Source organism: Hetaerina americana, unplaced genomic scaffold (genome assembly GCF_022747635.1).
Source record: "Hetaerina americana unplaced genomic scaffold, ioHetAmer1.1.p SCAF_2, whole genome shotgun sequence".
Taxonomy (NCBI): domain Eukaryota; kingdom Metazoa; phylum Arthropoda; class Insecta; order Odonata; family Calopterygidae; genus Hetaerina; species Hetaerina americana.
In genome coordinates, this window is record NW_027286763.1 from 57,978,076 (window position 1) to 57,999,811 (window position 21,736).

Genomic DNA, 21,736 nt, shown 5'->3' on the forward strand with positions numbered 1-21,736 from the left:
ATAGCACGAAGGCTGGTAGAAATTATTAAAAAATGAAGAGGGAAATAATGTTGGACAAACATGGGGAAGTTATCGTGATACGTAGATAATGATTTTTACAGGGTCCGTCCAAAAAGCTACCTTATTGAGTAGAATGCCTTGAACGCCCTATTTTTGGATTCTAATGTAAAAGAGTGAACCATGGCGTGGTTTTCTTGCTTATCTTTGCTTGAAACCAGTTATTCCCGAGTTATGTTTGCTCAAGTTGAACGACTTCATATAATCTGTGTGACCTTCTTTTCCATTCAATGATTTAGCTATACGTGTAAGCTATGTAGAATTCAAAATAAATATGTACCAACTTTATTCATGTTTAGGCGCACGTAAAACATCATTCTCGAATTTTAATAATTTATTCGCATGTTATTAAATAAAACATGCAAAAGTTTGTTTTTAATTTATGTAGGCAATTGCATTTGTTACCTCAGGTATTACTATATTAATTTATCTGGCGACGGAAACAGAGAACAGTAATTTAAATCTATGCCAGGACTCTTTATTATTAACTAACTTTGGTTTATTTACGAACAAATTAAAATGTAGAAAAATCAACTAATTGATTGGTATTAAACACAAATTTCTCGCGCTTATTCCGAGTTACCGTTTTATCTAGGGATAATTAAAACGTGAAGTAAACTTAAAAGCTATTACATTATGACGCACCCTTGCTGTCCGCGTTAATCTGTCGGCAGTGGACTATTAGCGTAATTCACCTCTCCAGTAACCAACACATAAATGCTAAAGTGAGCGTAATTACATCATGTTCAAATAGTAATTGTCAAGTGATGCCTAGTCATGTTCAAAATGCCACTAGATGGTTATTACTTTTCAACGTTGTATGCGTTTTGATCCAAGATTCACAGTGATTCGGCATCTCCTGAGTCATAATTTATGATTATTTATAAGATGGGGTTATGCATTAAAGTAAAATTTTGCATGAAGCACTTAGTTTTTGTTCGCTGTGGATAATGCTTGAAATGATGACCATTTGTTCCTATTGTCCTTCTTAATTGCACTCGGCAGCGTGCGTTTGTTGCGAAAGGAAAACTTTTTAATTGGCCATAGTTGTCTTCAGAAAACGCTCAATTAAAATGCAAATTGCCAAACGTTCCAAAAGGAATTGAAATATTATATTTTCCTTTTGATACTGTTCCTGAGGTACGAACGTTACTCCATCATTCCTCAGGCAATGTTATCTGCTCGAATGCTCTCGAAAGCGATTCCTTTTTTTTCATCTGCATTTCAGCGATTCGCTTCGATTGGAGCCTAAGTGGCGGCGATGATGGAGTTCTCCGCATGGCCTCTCTCTCTAATTATTAATGATGTACACGCGGCGTCAGTCGGAAGAATCATGGCCTGACTTCGCCGTCCGTTCCCACAGTGGCCTGCTGCCGTCCCCTTTCTCCGCCTTCCCCCCCTCATTTCCCCTGGCTACCGAGCGATGCCCAGCTCTCCTCCCGAGACGTTATTCATGCCTTTTCGTATCCTAAATCGTTCGGTGGAAAAAGTGGTCTCCCCTTCCATTCCTCACTTTTATGCTTTCCTCACGCGATTCGCCAACTCCGGCGTTCTATTTTCACAGCCTTCACGCCCCACTCCACGTGAATTTGCGGAGGTGTTTTTAATAATTGCGCTTTAATTACCATTCTCGTATTCCTTACCGGCCTCCTCTACCGTATCCATCTCGCCGGACATAGTATGTGCGTTCCACTCAGGATCAATTCCATGTTTTTTTCATCGATCCTTTCTATTTTACATTCTGTGCTCCTATTGATGCATGTCGGCGGGGTGTTTTTTTTCTTTCTCCGGAGGCCAATGTGTTTCCTTAGAGCTAGAAAATATCTTCGTAATATCCATTTATTATTTTCATATGGAGGGAATAAATTATACTGGGGTGTTTTGTTCCTCACGCAACAAGAAACAGAGTTCAGAGTGAAAAGTTGAATTTGCAACACGCTGTACCTTATTTGTTTGCTTTGAACCAATGATTATGCTAATATTTGAACTGAGTAACGTTGTGGAATAGTGTACCTGCTTATGCTCCCTGTCAATCAAAATCTTGACTCATTTTCTTGAACTATATTTATATGTCACGTCGTTCATGACTTTTTCATGCTGTACGTACAGGCCTATGTGTATGTATGAGTTTATATACTTATGCGTTCTTGTCTTTTTACATTTTCTGATGCGAGTCAGAGTATTTTGTATTGAATTAGTCGACTTTTGCGGTTGCTGAACAGGCTATTGACCCGTCTTCGTTTTCCGGAAAATACTAGTATACAGGTCCCTGTATTGGGGATATTACTAAAGCTTGTGCTGGGCTATGTTTACGGAATGCATTTGAATGCCAACTTCGTTTTGTTTAGTTTCTCTAATGGTGTACTACTTGGAGAAGAAGATCGAATCGTACTAATTATTACACATTCATTGTCATCTCATTCCAAGAATTGACTATATTTTTTATTTGTATTTAGAAAATAGGACCGTCCTCTCGAGGTAGCGAGAGGAAAAGAATAGGCATAGTGGACGGAATCAAGGGAAAGGAGAGAATACTCAGAGCTTAAGAATGTGTTATTGCAATATGTAGCATGGGGTGTAAAGATACTTGGTGTTCTTTCATTTAGGGCTTAGGAGTACCGTGGCATGCAGTGCATGGTTCCATTAAAACCTATCTTATCGCGGTGGATTCTCCGCATCGTCTTGTTCCAATCAATGGGTGCATGAATATAATTTGATGGCACATTTTGTGAGTGAACATTTTTTTCTCGGAAAGGTAAATAGGCCCGTCACATTTGGTTTCCCCGCGTCGGATATGGCATGTTTTCTCTTTTATCATCCCCTTCGGTTGTTTCTTAATTTTTGTATTTTCTTCGTTATCGTCGGAGTATGGCCCCAGATCTTTTCATTTTGAGCGTATTATCTCCCTTGATCTCCCGACACCCAACCCCTAATCTGTTCTCCACCCCGTCATCCCTTCATCTCGTCGGTTCTTTGTCGGCACCCAACTTATTCACTCCCCTACCATTCGCGTCTCCCTTAACGGCGCGCCTGCCTCGCACCATCATCCCTTTAGCGAGCTCCACTAATGACTTCACACAAACGCCGATTCCTCACTTCATCACCATCCCTCAACGTTTTTTCTTCCCTCCGTCCGTTTCATACGCGATTTTCATTTTTAAACGAATCCTCCGTTCTTCACCCCCCTCCCCCTCGCACCGTCCCACCCTCTGCCGCTTCGTATCTCACCCCCTCCTCCTCTCCCTTTCTTCTCCTTCCGCAACTCTCTTCCCCGCCTGCCTAGCCCTTCCCCCATCCCTCAATCCCAAGCTGCCCTTCAGTGATTGCCTACGGTCACGACATAATCCGCCCACTTTCCCCTCCGCCTGCCCGCCCGCTTCTGTCTCTCCCTCGGCGGCTTCCCGAGGTTCTCCTTCCCCCACCGTGACGTTATATCATAGCAATCCTCTTGCTCTCGGCGACCCTCCAACCCCCGCCCCTTCACCCTCCCAAGTCATTCTATATCCAGGGTACCTTTCTCGCAGCCCCGAGAGAGAGCTGTCAATTGACCGCCGCCGGAGGGCGGAGAGGGGTTTATATTTCACGCGGAAATGCTGTTCGGATCCGACTCGGGGCGGGTTTAATAAAAAATGGGGGCGGGGAGACGGGGAAGAAGTTGATGGAGATCGATTGTTTTCTTCTTATCGATACTCGTCGCTTGTCTTTGTTCGCGCCCGGGGTCATCTTGCGCGGGAGGGTGAGGGGATGAAGACGCGAGGGAATTATCGTGGCGTGATGGGATAAGAGGTGTGGGTAGCTCTCTTCGTATTTTTGTTTTGTTCTTCCGTTCACTTCGTTTAATGGTCCATGTTTCATTCGTTGGTTGGTTTCTTGTGCCAAGATTGTGGAAATGTCTTCCCTCGTTTCGTCTCGAGAGAGTGTAAGCCGCTGAAAAGGTATCATTCTTCCGTGCACGTAGAGTGCATGATCACTTCGTGAATGCGTGTTCTTCGTAAGCATTGGTGAATACGACGTATGCCAGTTTTCTGTTAATTCCCTCGCGTCTAAAGCATATGGAATAGTTAAACTTTACGCATGTCTCTCCATAGTGGGTGAAATTAACTAGACTTTGCTACGTCTTGTTATACTAATGTAGGTTATTAATGCGGCATGAATTTCGACGTCAAATGCCATTTTCAAGGTTTAATTTTTATATTGTGAAACAATAGTGTTTTATATAGTTTTTATCATTGAGAGAAAGTTTATCCTTGAGCATCTGTAATATTTTAGGTGATGGAAATTAGATCATGCGTCAACCTTGTCTGTAACAATTAATGGGTTAAAAATAGCCTTTGATCTACTCTTTCTTTGGGGATTTACGTCGGCTCCTTGTAATCATTAGACTTCCCCAAAAATATTTTGGGGAAGATGATTATTAGATGTTTTCGTCTCTTTTTTTGTTAAATCAAATTTATTTATTTATAAATGACGGCCTCAGGAGGAATATATTTTCTTTCTTTAAGGTCAATTTAATCACTGCTATGAAGACATAACCAGAGCTAATTTCGGCCCCAAAAATTCTCCCATGGGTCTTATTTTTTAATTATGAGTCCTTGAGTTATAAATTAATTGTTTTTTGCGAAATCTTCATTGTTTTAATAAGCTGCCGCCTTTTTTGATAGAGCCGCATGAAAACATGTAACTTGTGTATGCGCACGATACACGTCAATAATTCATTGAATATTGTTCAAATGAATATTAGTAGCAATGTGTGGTTTCTTAATCATTTTTAGTTGAAATTGGTCGCATACTTTTGTACTGATTTTCCTTATTTGCGCACCGGCGTGCCTAGCCTTGTTTCCGTAGTTCCTTGCGAACACCACTGCCGTGGAAGATTAGTGTTCCGTGCTAGTATGCCACAATTTACGGATTTATTTCGCACATGAGCAAACATTAACCCCCTTAGAAAAATTTAATTGCATTGCGAAATAATTTTATACTTGAAGAACACTTATTGGATTTTAGTGAGTTTTTCTGGAGGCGTTTTCATTGCATTGCAATGCATTATTGAAGTGCTAGTCAGTATAGAAGAAGTAAACTATTCTCTAATGAAAAAATTTTATCATACACTTAATGATTGACGAGACAGATTGAATTCTGGAAATGTATGCACCGAATTGTGGTTTAGGAATTCCAACTCCTCACTTTACTTTTTAGTGCTATTTCCAATGCTAAAATTGACAGTTTGCTTTTTGCTAAAGATAAATTCCCTTTATTTTTTCCGGATATGTTCTACGTTGGTGCATGTCTTATGTAGAATTTGGTACGATTTTGTTTTCGCGAAAAAACAATAGTTCATCTCGTCTAGGTTACAGTTTTTGAACTCCTTAATAGGCAAGGGAGGTTATATAAGTTATTGTTAATCCAAGAAATTCAATATTCGGTCTATTAGTGGAATTACCAAGATTGTTGTTATCATTCGTTTATAGTTTTTCTGCATATTTATCCCCTTAACCGTATATTAATGAAATTCCGCAATTACTTAAAATGTTAAGTGTATGGTCTAATATTCCCCATCAACTAAGCAGCTCGTTCGGTTGTGGAGTCTATTGCCGTATGAGTTCATTATATGAGTACGTGACTTGTAATTTTCATTATTTGTTGCCAGTTTTGTTTAGAGGAATTTAATCGTTGGAACATCGTAACCGTAAGTATTTTTATAAGTTGATTTTTATTTATCGTAGGCTGCGCATTAAAGTGGAAAGAGAGAGAAGGGAAAAACATATTTCCCAATGATTAATAGACTTGTTTTTAAACTCTTTCCATAGCGCGCCATTAAGTATCCCTTTCAGAATTAATTATTATGAGCATTATTTAAAGTAGTCTTACGGTCCAGGTTGAGGGATATATTTTTTACTCTTAAGTAAGGAAGTACAGGAGTACAAGGGAGGTGCCTGGTGCTAAGGCCCATAAAAAATTTTGCGTATTTGTTTTAGTGCCCTCCAAGCCACCGCTAGGTTGTAAATTTAATTTTTAATTTAACATTTCCTCCGTGAGTGATTCCCAGCCTAGCTGCTCTAATATTTTGGATACGATACTAAGTTTATCTTACGGATTCACAAATCTAGCTCCTCTACGTATGCTGCACGCGATCTTATTCGTCAATCAATGCAACTTCATTAGGATCCCATAATAAAACCATCAGCATATTCTAAATGATGCCTAACGACAGAAAGATAACATTATCTTTGCCCTTTTCGAGGCGAGGAAGTTACCCCGCCCCGGCCCCTGTGGCGGCGGTGTAACGTCTTACTTCCCCTACCAACCTTGAGGTCATGGGTTCGATTGCCGCCTAGGTGGTTTTCCTCCATCTACGGCTTGGTTGTATGTAATCGTCATCAATGTGATGTAAGGGTTAGCTGGAAGAAGGTACTATAAGTCTCAACCTCGACCAATTAAGTCGATAAATAAATAAATAAGTTTTCATCGCATTTACCCATGCTCTTCTTATAAATCCTAATTTTGTTAGTTTGTCCGCATATTCCCTGTATGTTTCACCCTGGAGAGATCGTGAGTGAGGATAACGCCTAGGCATTTAATTGAGTCTACACAAACTGTCCCTAATGGATATGGCTATTAAATTGTCGGTCAAGGTAGGCTTTTGATGGATCATGTATGTAGGGGCTGCTGCACTTCGAAGCCCCAAGACCCATCTAATACGACACTAAATCAATGATCTTAAGACTTAGTACTTTTTTTTTTTTTTTTTTTAAGTAATCTACCGGTTAAGGTAGGTTTTTGGACTGACACAACCACCAAACAAATATTTTATTACTCCTAACAAAACACAAAATCCATCATCCTACTCTATATCAGGTCCCTCTTCATCTCTGAGTACTTTCTTCCTCCCTTCATCCCGTCCAACATCCCTATCCTGTTCCTTCCCTTTCCTCTTTTGCCCAACATTCTACCCTCTATCACAGTCTTCAACATCCCACTGCCGGTCAACACCCCCTTCATCCACTTTTCCTGCCTCCATAGGATTGCTCCCAACAAACCCCTCTCTTCGCCCACCATACCAAGTACTTCCTCATTTGTTTTCTTCTCTGTCCATTTCACCTTCTCCATTCTTCTCCACACCCACATTTCAAAAGCCTCCAGTCTACGTCTATCCTCCTGCTTCAATGACCACGTTTCCGCGCCGTACATAGCTACGCTCCATATCAAAGTTTTTACGAGTCTTTTCTTAACATCCTTACTCAAAGTCCCCGTCATCAACTCCCTCCTCCTTGTGAAAGCCTCTTTGCCGAGCGCAATTCTTCTCCTTACGTCCCTACTACTTTGACCGTGTTGGTCCAAAACACTACCGAGATACGTAAACTGGTCTACCTGCTCTAGCTTTTGCCCTCCTATTTTAATGTTAAGCTTGGCCTTTTTCTTTCTAGAAAATCGCATAACCTTTGTTTTATTAATATTGATTCTCATCCCATACCTGTCGCACTGAATTTCCAATTCACCAAGCAATGCTTGCAGCCCCTTGGCTGACTGACAAACTAAAGCTTGGTCATCAGCAAACCTAACTGATTTTACGAATTCCCCGCCCACTTTCATTCCTACCTCGAGTTCTTCCCATGCCTCTTTGATCATTTCTTCTGCGTACAGGTTGAACAGCAACGGTGATAATGGGCAACCCTGCCTTACACCCCTTCCTAACACTGCCCATCCTGACTCCCCGTTTCCCACCCGCACCTGAGCAGTCTGAGACATGTACAGGTTGCGGATTAGCCTCCTTTCCCTCCAATCTATTCCTATTTTCTGCAATATACTCATTAGTTTTTCCCAATTCACTCTATCAAACGCTTTTTCGAAATCTACGAAACAGGCAAATACCTCCTGGTTGTGTTCTATATTCCTCTCGATTAATAACCTCATTACTGCAATGGCATCACGCGTACCTCTCCCCTTCCTAAACCCAAACTGATCATCCCCTAAGTAATCATTTGCCCTACTCTCTATCCTTTTGTTTATGATCCTGAGAACAACCTTAGCTGCGTGGGATATCAAACTAATTGTCCTATAGTCCTCACATGACGTGGCCTTTACCTTTTTCGGAATAGGAACTAAAACTGATCTCACAAAGTCGTCCGGCCAGATTCCCTCCTCATAAATACTACGGATCAGCCCATATAGCCTCTTCCTCCCACATTTTCCCAAGCATTTCAAAAGTTCCACGGGAATGTTATCTACCCCCACGGCCTTATTTAGTTTCATCTCCCTTAATGCCCTTTCTATCTCATTGTCTAGTATGCCTGGACCTAAGCTATCTTCCTCTACGTCATGTTCCTTTTCAATGTCTAACTTTGTTGGTCTAAGCTCTTTACTATACAGGTCTTCTACATATTCCTTCCATCTCTCTTGGATCTTTCCTGCGTCAACTATTACCTTACCGGCCTTATCTCTAACTGCTATCGTTGATCTCCCTTTCTTACTTCCCGATAAAGATTTAACTATGCTGTAAAGCGCACCGATTTCCCCCTTCCTCTGCAGACTTTCCATATTCTCGCACTGCGTCTTCCACCATGCTTCCTTTGCTTTATTTGTTGCCCGCCTCAATTTATTGTTCAATTCTTTGTACTTCATTTTGCCTAATTCTGTATTTATATTCTTCCATTTTCGCCGCTCATCCATTTTTGTAATCATCTCATCCGTGATCCATGGTTTACGAGTCCTTTTAGCGTTAACGGTTCCAATAGTGTCTTTTGCCGCTTTAGACAACCCTTTCTTGATACATTCCCATTTTTCTTCAATAGTACTTAGCTCTTTACCGTCCTCCATGATTTTCTCTACCGCCTGTTTGTATTCCTTTCTTTTCAACCCATTTAATGCTTCTACATTCCATTTTCTAACTCGCCGCCCCTGCCTTATCTTTTTAAAACGTACGCTACATTTCATAACAACTAAATTGTGGTCTGAGTCCGCATCCGCTCCCGGGAAGCTGTGGGAATTTATCACACTGTTCCTAAACCTGTGTCTAACCAGGATATAATCTAGCTGATATCTTCCCGAGTCACCTGGCATTTTCCATGTATACCTGCGTCTTTTGTGGTGTCTGAACCAAGTGTTGGTGATAACTAACCCCTGTCTCCTGCAGAACTCAACTGCTTTCTCCCCGCGGTCATTCCTCGTGCCTAAACCGTAGTCCCCCACCTCATCACCATCTCTTCCTTCGCCTACTGTCGCATTCCAATCCCCCATCACTATCAAATGTTTCCCTGCAGGAACACATGCAATCATGTCCTCTAACTGATCGTATATCCTATCGACCTCTTCTTCCTTATGGTTGCTCGGTGGCATGTATACCTGGATAATAACTAAGTTCGTCGGTTCTGCTTTTATCTCCACTAGTAGTATTCTATCCGTTACCTGCTCTATGTTGACTACGCTTCTTCCTACCTCTTCATTTAATACTATGGCGACCCCTCGTTGGCTCTCGTCCCCACCGCTGTATATTATTCTATACTTATCACTCCAGTAATCCCCGCTATCTTTCCATCTCACCTCGCATAGACCTAAAATATCTATATTTCCCCTTTCCATCTCTCGCTTAACATTCTCCAATTTCCCCGTCCTCATCATTGTCCTAACATTCCACGTTCCTATTCTAACTAATTTGGTCTTCTTCTCCTGCGTCTTCTGTCCTGCTGCTGCTGGTTTTCCCTTGCAAGGGTTTCGTGGGATGACGACCGCGGAAGCCTTGCCTCCCCCGCTGCCGGGCACGACACACGGCCGATTGGGCCGAGCCCCGTGGTTGCCAGGACTCAAAATATCTCTATTGTCCATCACATTGTTCTTGGGAATGATAATTGAGGTGGTTTCCCGTTGCCTTCCTCAATAGTGTTTTTAACGTGACACCATCACTTACTGGCCGCCCCACTGGGGTCAGACGCCATTGCAGCCGCCTCACTGAGGAACAGACGCTGCGTGGACTACCTTTCGTCTGGCTCCTAACCTTCGACCTATCTGGCATGGGTGACCCTACCAGGAGCAATTTTTATTACTCCCGCCAGTACAGCTCTAGGGGTCATCGGAACGCACAAGCCCTTCCACCACGTCAAGGTTGTAGTCCGGGGAGGGAGACTTAGTACTACACTCCACATATTTCCTGTTTCCATTCTGTCTGATATGCCTGTTCTTTTTCTCTCCCCATCTCGCCTACCGAATGTTCTACCCTGTAACACGGCATTCAACTTACCTCTTTTTACTACCTTTAATTCCATTGCCCCTTACCTTGTCCACCCTTATATGTATAACTCCTCCCCTAACCTATCTATATTTTCGTTTTTCCTTCTGTCCGTTTCACTATTTCCATCCTCCTCCACTCCGGCATCTTTTGTCTCCAATCCATTCTCAGTCTCTGCCTGCATTGTTTATTATCAATACTTCAGTTAATTGGCTCGAAGAAAGAAGTTATATTTCACAGGTGACTAAAAAAGTATGCTTGGCATAAAAAAATGAGTTTAAAATGTTATTTGATGATGAATTTTAGCTCGTAATAATTTTTGACGGAATCAGCTCGCGTATTAGGTGAAAGCATAGATGTATGCAGTTGTTATATAAAAATTTCATTAGGTTTAATCCAAGTGAATGGTGTGTCATAGATTTGCTACTTGAGTGTGATATTTGCCATCTCTTTCGGCAGGATGTAAGGGAAACGTTTCATCAATAAAATGAATGATTCTCTTGTAGTTTTCAATTATGAAATGCATCAAAGCGAAAAGGCCCTATTTAATTGTTGCTGTGTCATTAATACAGTCCAAATTTATGCGGACTGCATTTGCATTACCGCCTAATTTGAGTGCTGCTAAATGAATGCCGGTCATATTTGCCTCGTCAACAGAGCGTTCTCCAGCTAAAGCATTGTTTCCCTCGGGTAGATGTTGATATCGTTTTTTTCCTCAAATGCCACTTCTGCCGTTTCCTCCCGTGTTCATATGTGGTATAGTTAACCGAATGTCATATTTCTTGAAGACTGGCCGGGTGAAAATGTGGGCCTTCTGTGCCTGGAAATTTCAGAATGGCCATCATATGTACAATCGGTAAGGATTCCTGGAATATTCATCAGGTAGAAGTAAATGAGCACATGTCCATTATGTGTGCGTCTGGATAGATACTTGCGACAAAGGACGAGATCATTGGGAGCTTAAATTAAAATGTTCTTCGTTTCCATATTTTTACATTTGAATTTGTTATATTTCTTCCATTATCGTGAGTTCTAGGGTAATGAGATCGTTGTTGACTAAGCAAAGTCTAGAATTATTCTAAGCAACATTTTAATGAGTTTAAGTATATCGTAAAGCTCTGGCATGACGCGAAAAATTCTGCAATATTGCTGTGATGAAGAAATTGCATGGTTATAGCCAGTTGGCAAGATAAACTTACTCCTTGAGTTGTATACAGTGCTACTAGTTGTTTTCAGTGCAAGGGCATGTAGCCGGGGGTGTTAGGCACTGGCCGTGCATGTAGAAGCATTAGTTTTTAACGTTAAACATTAACTTTATAATATGTTAGCTTGTATACGAACACACTCATGCCCAAGAAATCGAAAATCGAAATAATGTTTTATTTGACTTATTTATTAAATTGTAGTATGTGAGTTAATATAATTTTTTCAGGTTGTTTGGTTCGATTTTGTTATGATTGCGTATCGTCCGAGGGAGGAAGGAGTTCTTGGATACGTTTGCGAGGATGTATTATCTTTCTTCTTTTATCCCGGTGATCGAATATACCCGTATAATTTGGTGCAGTAATAATTCCCTATGTGTTGCGAGGAAACCAATGTTTCCTGCGCCATTCTCAAAGTCAAAGTCTTGCCTGATGTCTACGCGAATCAAGAGGGTCCCAAACTCATATCCCCAGCGTACCCGTTACGTTGGCTCTCTAATCGTAGCAATTTCTAATAAATCTAGAGTATTTTCTTTTTAACTTTTCCAATTCTTTATTTAGAATTTCCTCCCATGAATCCCAAATAACTTCTCTTGGTACCATTGGTATTAGGGTTATGATATCAGTTTGCCGATTAATTATTAATTGTTCATACTCTCGACTCGATATTAGCCTTATAGCTTTTCCTGATTATGGTGACGGAAGCATTTAATCTTACCTGATCACTTTGACTTTTCTCCGCTAAATATTAAAAATGTGTGTAATTTAATTTCGTGAAAGAACTTACTCTTCCTCCGAATGCGTTAATTTTACACGTTCTAGATTATACTTCAGGGTGATATCTATCCTCGCTCAACATAAACAACCTTCGTGCTGATTAGTGTGGTAGTGATGTTCATAGTGGTGGTGTATATCTTTGGAGAAAAATTGGAAGTAGCGACCATACAAAGGAAAAAACCACACTTCGCCAGCTTTTATATCTCCTTACTCACCCCGAATAACTTCCTACTTTGAGCAATCGAGAGCATAATGCCTTGTTCAGGGATTTTTTCAGTTTCATATCGCCATAAGTTTCTGCACTATCACTTCGCCATTCATTAATGATTAATACTTTTGTTTTTTCCTTAGATACCGATGCTAGCGGCGCCGGTCAACTTCAGCATCTCCATTTCACCATCGCAGCGCAGGTTGATGGGATTTGACTGCTGTGAGGACTTTGAAAGTGGTGAGTTAAAATACTTGCACATCTGTACCGTTCGGTAGCTCGGCAGCTTGTGTCCATCAAAAACCTACCGCATTTGGTAGATTCCCGATAGCAATATGTTTTCTAACTTCACAAGTGACAGAGTTCACGGGGAACCTTTGTTGGTTGTCGTTTGTTTCATTCAAAATTTTAGATATTAGCATTCGGAGATGGGCGATTTTTTAACGACGTCTATTATTCGAAATATTGGCCCAATAACTGGTATTTTCATCCGTCGCTTGTTGCAGAGTCAATAAGTTTCTATTGCTTCTTAACTGCTCTGCTAAAATAGTGAGTGTTCACCGTTGAATTCTTTCTCAGTGTAAGTGCAAATTACGTACATATTTCATAGTGCCATTTCTGCCATTTTCATCTTAGTCTACTAATAGCGGTGTCGCTGATATTAGTCTCTGATATTAGATCTCTCTAGTTCACACTTCTTGTGCTCGTAGCGAGAGGGTGTCATGCCCCCTCATTAGATTAGAATATGGGGATTCAAGTCTTTGGTTAATATTTTTCAGTGAATTCACTCTGATGAAAACTATTTCTTTTAACCTCGCATGATATTTTTTGCTAATTTTTATGCTTCTACCAAAATACATCGGTAATTTTTTTCACTTCTACCGAGGTGTAATTAACTGTGAACTAACCCTATTGATGCTGTGCTTCGCTTACCTCATAGGCATGGCATTGATTTAAGGATATTAAATCCATCGGTTGTCCCACAGTATTCTCTTGCGCTATTTCCCATCTGATGCTGTGTTGGCACTTCCTTTCTTGCGAAAAAATTTGTATTATGATCATACCTAATTTACCGAAGAGTTTTTTAAGGTAAGTCGGTAATATTCCGCGGTCGATTGTTATTTCTGTCTATACCTTTAATCTGTAGTTTTCATTATTTTTTAGATGTGTACGCTTAAAGCGTAGATATTTAATTAACAGAGCTGACGACTATTCGAGATGCGTAGTCATGCGTAGGCTTGACGCTATCTTAGGAAAATTGGGTTTGTCATAATTTCGTGCGTCCTTCGGCTATTGGCTGTATCCTTTCACCTCACCCCTCCGCAAGTCCTCCTTCTACCCTCCCCCCAACCCCACCCCAGTTTCCCAGTCGGCTGTAATCCGAGCGGTCAGTGGACCCCCGTGGCCAGCGGATGCTGCGTCGGAAGGGTGGGGGTGTCCTCTGTGTGGGGCGGCAAGCGTGTCAGGGTGTCTTCCCGCTCTCCTCCTCCCCATCAACGTCCTCCCCTCGCCGTCAATCCCACTCCCTCTCCACCGACACCTTTCCACCTTCCGCATTTCCCCCCCCCCCATTCTACCACCCCATCTGGGAGAGACCGGGTCGTTACTCTTTCCAGTCTTATCTCAATAGCGCATTAAGAAGCTTCCTTGGGTGAAGTCGTGCTATTTATACGTATTTTATATGGCTCTGCCGCGTCCTCGCTTTTTTCCCCCCACCTGAAACTGCTGTCTCATAGAATTTTTGTGTACTGATGTTCGTCGCATTCTTCTTATCATTGTGTACAGGTCTGTACCTAGTTAGCCTCCCTTCGAATTCCACAGTTAGGCTGTATGGAAAATGTCCTCCTTCGGGAAACAAACGTGCCAATTCTCTGAGAAGATTTTTAATTCGCATGACTTGTATTTATACCGATGGCTATTTCACTAAAAATATACTAGAGAATTTGGTATCGAGCGTGCAAATGCTGTCAGAAAGATTGTTGGTTTAATTATTAATGGGCATCGACAGAATTTGCGAGTGCTCTTGTTAGGAACTTGGTTTCCTTTATATGCTCATAGAATAATGCACTGAAAAAAATTAAGGAGAGGGTATATTTGTCTTAGCTAGGCCGCATTAGGAAGCTGTGGAATGTATTACGCATTCGTCGGAGGGAGTGTAATAAAGGATTTGCAATTTTTGGAGTAAATGTCTCTTGGGTAATTTAAAGTGTTTACCAGAGAATGTATGACCGGGGTAATTGGAGAAGGCACGCGTGGTACGTGTGATAGAATTCCCTTTAGACGTGAAGGAAGCAAGCGAGGTCAATAATGACCCAGAAGTAGAGGATATTCCAAGTACACTTCTATATTATTTTTTTATTGATATATACTCTGCAAGCCACCGCCAGGGAGTGAGTACACTCGGGAATAATTTTACCCGAACACGACCCCACCGCGGTCGAACGATGTTATTTAGATCCCCTATCGTTCTTTGAAAAATGACATCTAAAATCTATCTGTTCTACCTTTAATCCCTCTCATTTTAGTAGCATGATCCCTCCTACCGTAGTGCTTCTTATTATAAGTGAGTCATTATGGCCGAAAGCTTGGCGAATTCACATATAATGTAATAGTGTTATGCATGACTGGGGCCCTGATACCCTCCCCCACATGCACATGCGGCGCCTTGCAGTAAGGTATAATTTAAGATGCATTATGAGTTGTAAGATGCATAATATATGATATTTATTCAAGCCATGTTGGATTAAATCCTTATTATAATGAAATCCCGAAAGAGACAAACATGGAAAAAGCGTGCAAGGATGATTTGGTTACGTTGAGAGAATGACTGAGAGTGGAATTACGAAGCAAATGTTTGAGAGAAGGCTTAAGGTTTTAAGGGAAGTGAGAGGCCGAGAACGTTATACATGAATGTTGTGGTTTGGTCTATCAAGGCAAGACATATGTTAACATTCTCAAGGAGAAAAGCGACATGTATGAAATAGTTTATAAATGTGAACGAGTCGAAAGAACTATGCAAGATCAAAATTAAATTAATTGTTAAAAGAGCTAAGTTTCCTGGAAGTACGTAAAATCAGTACATTTAAATTTGCCTATCCCTAAAGGTATTCAGTTCTAAAATATCTATTTTATTGGAGCCGTCCACGCCATCAATGATGCTCGAAAGGAATAAAGGAAATTGAAGAGAGAGGAACGTGCGGATTGCAACAACAGCCGAACGGAAACCAGAACCCGTATATATTAATTTAAAGACAAAAAGTTAATGATTTAGTCCATCACTACAATAATTGCAATAATATGTGAAGGCATGCTTGTTTGCGTTGGCGGGTGTTTTGTTTATTAGCTAGTAAATGTGTGATCTAATATTTTTTCATATGTATGGCTGATACCCCGCCACATCCTTGGGGCGGCTGTCGAGGTTTCGTGTAGATATATCATAGATTCCAGGCTTCCACATTTAAAGCTTTATACTGAACGAAGAGCGCCACGGGCTGACAGTTTATCAGTTAATCTTAAATGTAGTGTGTCCATTTTGTAACTGTCTTTGCGCCACTTGCCTGAATGGGATAAAAGTTGAGGAGAAGACGAACAAGTTCTGTAAACATTTCAATTCGAACTAGTAGTTCCTTGGTAAAGGAAGCCAAGAAAATGGCTACCAAATGAATTCAGTCCTATGTGTAGCGTTTAAAGGAGGCAATCCATGTCGAAAGTTGCCAACCGCAAGCCGCGAATGCGTGACTAAAAATTCACTGCTTCACTTTTATTACAAGCTGGACTATAAACTCATTGTCTGGTCAATAGGATGGAGTCACATGACGCGGTGGTAGATATATCGTGTGCCTAAGGGAGAAAAGCCTTTGTCGGAGTAGTTTGGATTAAGTCATTAACTTTTCTCCAACTTCTCGGCATGTGGCTTCCTTTATTCTTCTTTTCTCGAGGTTGAGGTCTCTTCACTTTCAGGCGCGCATCAGATTTCGATGACCATTCACATTGCAGAAATACATCGATTAAACGTACTCATTATCTCGTGTCTTAAAATTTGTGATAGTACTTAAAGAATAATCGAGTACGAATGACGCGATTGGGGTCGGGTTAGTGATTTACACTGGTTAAACATATTTCTGTGTATGCAATTCGTGTCATATAGTGGGGTAATCTATAATCTCGTAGTGTTTTAAAAATTGCAATTCGTGGTTGAACCAACTTTTATTCAGCTCTTGCACCGAAAAATGCTGGACATTTTCAAGACATAATTTTTCAGTTGAGTTTCTCTCTTCACCCTTAGGTAGAGTAATTGTAATAAAGTATGTTTTTTTTCAATGTGTGATGTAAAGGGCCTTGTTTGTTGCCTAGTCCAGAGACGTTTCCTTTCCGCGAAAATGAAAATCTCTCTCTGCAGCTGTGTTAGGAATAATGAAATGTGTGCCTGCTGGAAATTTCGATGCAAAGTGAAACGTGGGGTTCGACTTTACGAGGACCCGTGATATAGTGTCACATCACGAATTGGGAGCATGAAGACCATTTTCGCTGTTCAATCGGAGCATCGCTCTTCCCCCCCGATAGGCTTGGGAAGGATCGCCTCAGTCGTCGGAAGCACCGCCCCTCCCCCTTCTCTCCCCCTCGCTCGTCCCCCTCGCAACACCCACCGGCTGCTCCCCCTGCCCGCTTCTCCCCCGTTCCCCCGCCGAAGCTTCCTCATTAGTTACGATCTGAGTCCGTAATCGTCGGGTGTCATCGTTGCAGAGTCAGAAGTGTTTTTTGTAATGCTCGAGCGCGGAGATTGGCGAGCTTTTTGTCTTGCAAATTCTTTCGGGTGCGCGGAATACCTATTCTTTTCTCTTACCCTTGCAGCAATTTATTCCTTCCCGCTTTTATCTCTCGGCAGGAATCCGTTCCGTGTCTTCGTCCCGACGCATTATTCCGTCGCCCCTTGCTCCCCACCCGTCCTCTCTCTCAATCTCTCCTCTCCCGAATCCGTTTCATCTCGTTCGGTCCTATCCTTATCTTCGCATCACCCCCAACCACCCCCTGCCCACCCAACCCCCCACATTCCGTATTCGTTTGCAAGGGAATGGATAGTATTTATTTCACCCTAAAAATACGCAGCGCTTTTGTTTACGTGCTTATGTGTCATTCTTGCATGAGAGACGTAATGAACTTATAGCATAAGGCCCTTCTAGATTGCTTGGCATATTAATTTGGTAATTTGTTAAGAGAGTGCATGGATTGAGATCGATCATTGCTTTTGTCATTTTGAATAGAAAATAATGGAGTTAAATACCAGTTCAAACTTTTAATTCGGTCCTCTTCACGCATTGTCTGGTGTGGTGCATTCACAGTTTGCCTTTTGTTGCAATTGTATTGTGGTGGAGTGGGTAAGTCTTCCTCCCTTTGTACCTTGACTATTTCTCTTAATTATTCTCCGTTCCTATTCTCGATTAAACGAGATTGTTTGTTCCAACTTAAGCACCACATGCCTCCTTCCACTGTCACTTTGAGTACTTCGAACCAATTAACTCTATTCGCAGTGCTAGAATGTCTGAATGACAAACATTCCGTGTGTGTATAAATCAGTGGTATGTATATTCGTTTCAGTTGAAAATAGGATTATATACCCCTATTATGCTGGATGAGTTCAGAAAGCCGAATATTTTCCCCTTTTAAAGAAGCCGTGAAGCAAATAGACGTCCATTTTTATGTATAGACATTGTCGCTAGAATTCATCTTTTAGGGCTTTATAGGTTTTAATTGTGATCTTTGATGCTAATTTATTCATAGACGTACTCCTTTAACTTTTCCGTCAGGTTACGCAGGACTCGCTTTCAAGTCATCCTTTTCCTTTCAAGGAAAAATATTGAAGGGAACGATTAAAAAAAAAATTGTTCAGCCACGCGAAATTCGCGTGCATTCCTCTTGCTGGCATTAGTAAATCCCCTTTTACTTGGTAAGACCCCATTCCCTTCTCGGGTGGGCATGTTGTTTTGCTTAACGACACGTGGGAACGGGGGAAGGAGATTGTGGAGTGGGAGGAGAGCGATACTTTTTAAAGCGCTTCCCTGACGTCGAGGCGGAGATAATGGCAATTATTCTTGTTCTACGCCGTTTCACCCCTTTCCGTTCTATTACGCCCTTCACCCTCATCCCAGTCTCCCCTTTGTCCCTTCCCCCTTGGACTCCCCTCCGCCTCCTTCCTCCTTTCCTCTCCAGTTGTCCATTGCCTCCCACTCCCCTTGGGTTAATTATCTCCACGCATTACCGCAGGTGCATGTCTTGGCCGTGTCTTGTCCGCCTTAGGCTCGCCGATGACCCTAAATCGTTCTCGCCTCCATCCATCCTCCCTGCGTCTCTTCGGGACGGCCCTCGATCCAATCCTAGCCTTATCTCGTGCGTTTTTATGCCGCCATAAAGTATAAAATTGAATCGGCTCGGTCTCTCTCTCTCTCTCTCTTCCTCCCTCCCTCCCTCCATCACTTGCTGGTCAGCTCGGATTTAATTGATTGCTATCTCGGGAGCGAGAAAAGAGTAAGGAGTGGTAGGCTTAATCCCAGTCGTACATTTGTTTCTTACTAAATTCTCTTGAGGTCTCTGTGCGTAGATTTCAAACGTTTTCTCTCGCCGTTCACTTTTCAATGCGCAGGTAAATGTGGGTATATTAATTGTATGCATATGAATTCCGCAAAATTGCTAGAGAGCTATTTCGAAAGATATATAGACGAAGGTGTTATTTCAAACGATTTATGTAGCAGTGCACCAAGTACTAGTATTGTAGTAGTAGGGGTATATTATTCACGATATATGGACCATCAGGTTCTCGATTGCATCAACCGATTCATTATTAAGCAACCCTGTCGTATGCTGTTTGCCAATTTCCCGGCCGCACCTTCAGTCAGTGTTAGAGGTCATTGTCGTAAAACTATGCTGTGGAAAACGCACAGAAAAAAGTAGACAAGGAGCACGCAGAAGAAAAGAAGACACATATGGGTAATTTCGGTGGCCCCAGCCACCTTCGTAAGTGTGGATCTACTCGCGGATTATTTTTTTGAGTTTCACATCCAAATAACAAAAATTTATCGGAAAATATGTAAAAGCTATATTATCCAGAGGCTGAGAATTTGATGAAAGAAAGAGCCAGTCTTAATCATATAATGAAGAAAAAGGAATAATTTTTTGCGTATATTTTTCCGGTGTCCCACCGTCATTTGGGAATCAATAGTTTTTGTGGTTTCGGACTAAGGATAGGGATGTTTTGGAATAATATAACATTCAATGTAAACAGGAGTTTTATTATTAGTAGTCTATCGTTGTTGGAAGGCTTTGAAGACCCCAAAAATACGCATTAACATGCTTCTTAGTCTTGCCTAACGCGGCGCTAAATACCCTTAAATCTCATGTCGAAATAAGCCATTTTTAATCCCACATACTCTCTACCCCCTTTCATTCCTTCGAACTTGTGTGTTATTTTCCTCCCTTTACGTATCTCTCCTCCCCGACAATGTGCTATCTATTCCATTCTCCAAAATTCCATAGCTTCTCAAAATGTAAAAAATACCTGCTGAAAAATTCCAATGAAAATAATCTTTCCTCATAATCACGATTCTCCGAATTTTCGAACGCATTCATTGTTTGGTAAAAAAATTTAATTGTTTTCATTTAAAAACCCTTTCATTTTTGGAATTATTGGGGGCATTTGATTCATTTATGGTCAGTCAGTGCAGTCGACAGGGAAGGGAGCTTATTATTTTGGAATCCTACCTAGGCATAGCTGTTTGCCTGAACTATGCCCAATTTTGAAATTAAAACATGTAATTAGAAGTTGAGGAAGAGATTATAGTTCAGACAAAGTCATTATTTAACGTGACTCTAATATAATCCATTTTATTGTTTAATCTCTTTTCTCGGGTGCAACATCAAAATTTGTGATGACGTGGAGTTTAAATGTGTTGGATGGAATACTTTTCGGCAAATTATGTGCGGGTTCAGTCTATACTCTCCCTACGGCTCATCTTAAGGAAGTTGTACTTGAATCGTTCAAATTGTCGGCGTAGGATATAGGTATTTTTTCAACGTAGCGGTTTTGAAAAAAGAGAGAACTTTTCTGAAGGAATCGCGAATGAATATATCTTTGGCGGCAACTGCCGGGAAGAGACAATATTATATTTTGTTTACAGTTGAATTTTGTGCGGTGAACTTGGGAAAAACGTCGATTAATTACATTTACTTTTATTAAGAATATAATATGTTCAAGCGTGTTCAACGTCGTCATTAATTGCTTCACAATATTACTTAATAAATTAAGGGCAGGTGCGTGAGGAGAAAAATACCTGATGACTGCATCAGATGAGTTTTTATCTGGAAACTCACCTCGTGATTCCCACCTTACCAACCTTACAATTATCTTCAAAGGTATTTCCCTCGTTGTTATTACATGTTATCCATCGTATTTTTGCGATAATTTTTCAATGTATGGACGTTGGTTCGATGGCGTGAAATAGAAAAAAACCATATTGAAGTAAAAAGAGATATTTTTTATATAAGTCTTGCTCTTACTCACCATCTTATTGATTGCAACCTTTCTCTCACAGAAATTAAGAATTCCGAACTCTTCCGTATAATGGGGCTAATTTCTCGGACACGGAGTAGAGTGCTTGTTGCTTTAATTAATTTTTTTTTAAATTGCTCCCTTCCGCCCGATCCTACGCCATAATTTTACATAAAATGAATAAATTCGGGGTTATTAAAATTCTGCAAGGTATCGAATCGCTTAGCTCAATGGTTCTAGGTTTGTTGCACAGCTATAATTTTGTGAGTTAGTGATCGGTGTTGATTAAATATCACAAATAGTAGCATAGTCAACCTTGAGCAAATGTGTGAACGCTTGTGTTTAGGGGGCGGACTTTGTGCGGAAAATCCAAGGATACTTCACCCGTGGTTGGCTGTCTGGAATTTTCCTTATTCGGCCCTCCCGCTTACCGTGGTCGAAGTTTCCCAAAACCCTCTGCATTAATTCCAGCTGGCATTAATCAGCTAAGAGTAGGTCCAACGGTCTATAATTTTCAGGCGAAGGCCGCCTTGTTAATCAATCAATCAATATTCAGTAAGTGGTAGCGCTGATTTTGGACATGGGTAGAAACGCTTTACGAAAGGCGTTATTCATCGTTCCCAAACAAATAGCCTTAATTGTTTTCCGGTGTCATCAAAACGTAATAGAAGCATTCCATTTTTTTATGTCATAATTTATGGTATTTTCTTTCCGTGATATATTTTCGTAATTAC

At 41.1% G+C, this 21,736-nt stretch overlaps 1 protein-coding gene across 1 annotated transcript in view; it reads left to right on the forward strand.

Annotated features, from left to right (window-relative positions):
• Window positions 1–21,736, forward strand: part of LOC139688305 (uncharacterized) — a 455,056-nt gene that overhangs the window by 125,768 nt on the left and 307,552 nt on the right. The window contains exon 3 of the mRNA XM_071585796.1: window positions 12,607–12,703. Within this exon, the coding sequence (XP_071441897.1) occupies window positions 12,607–12,703 (97 nt within the window). The remainder of the gene's footprint in view (window positions 1–12,606; window positions 12,704–21,736) is intronic.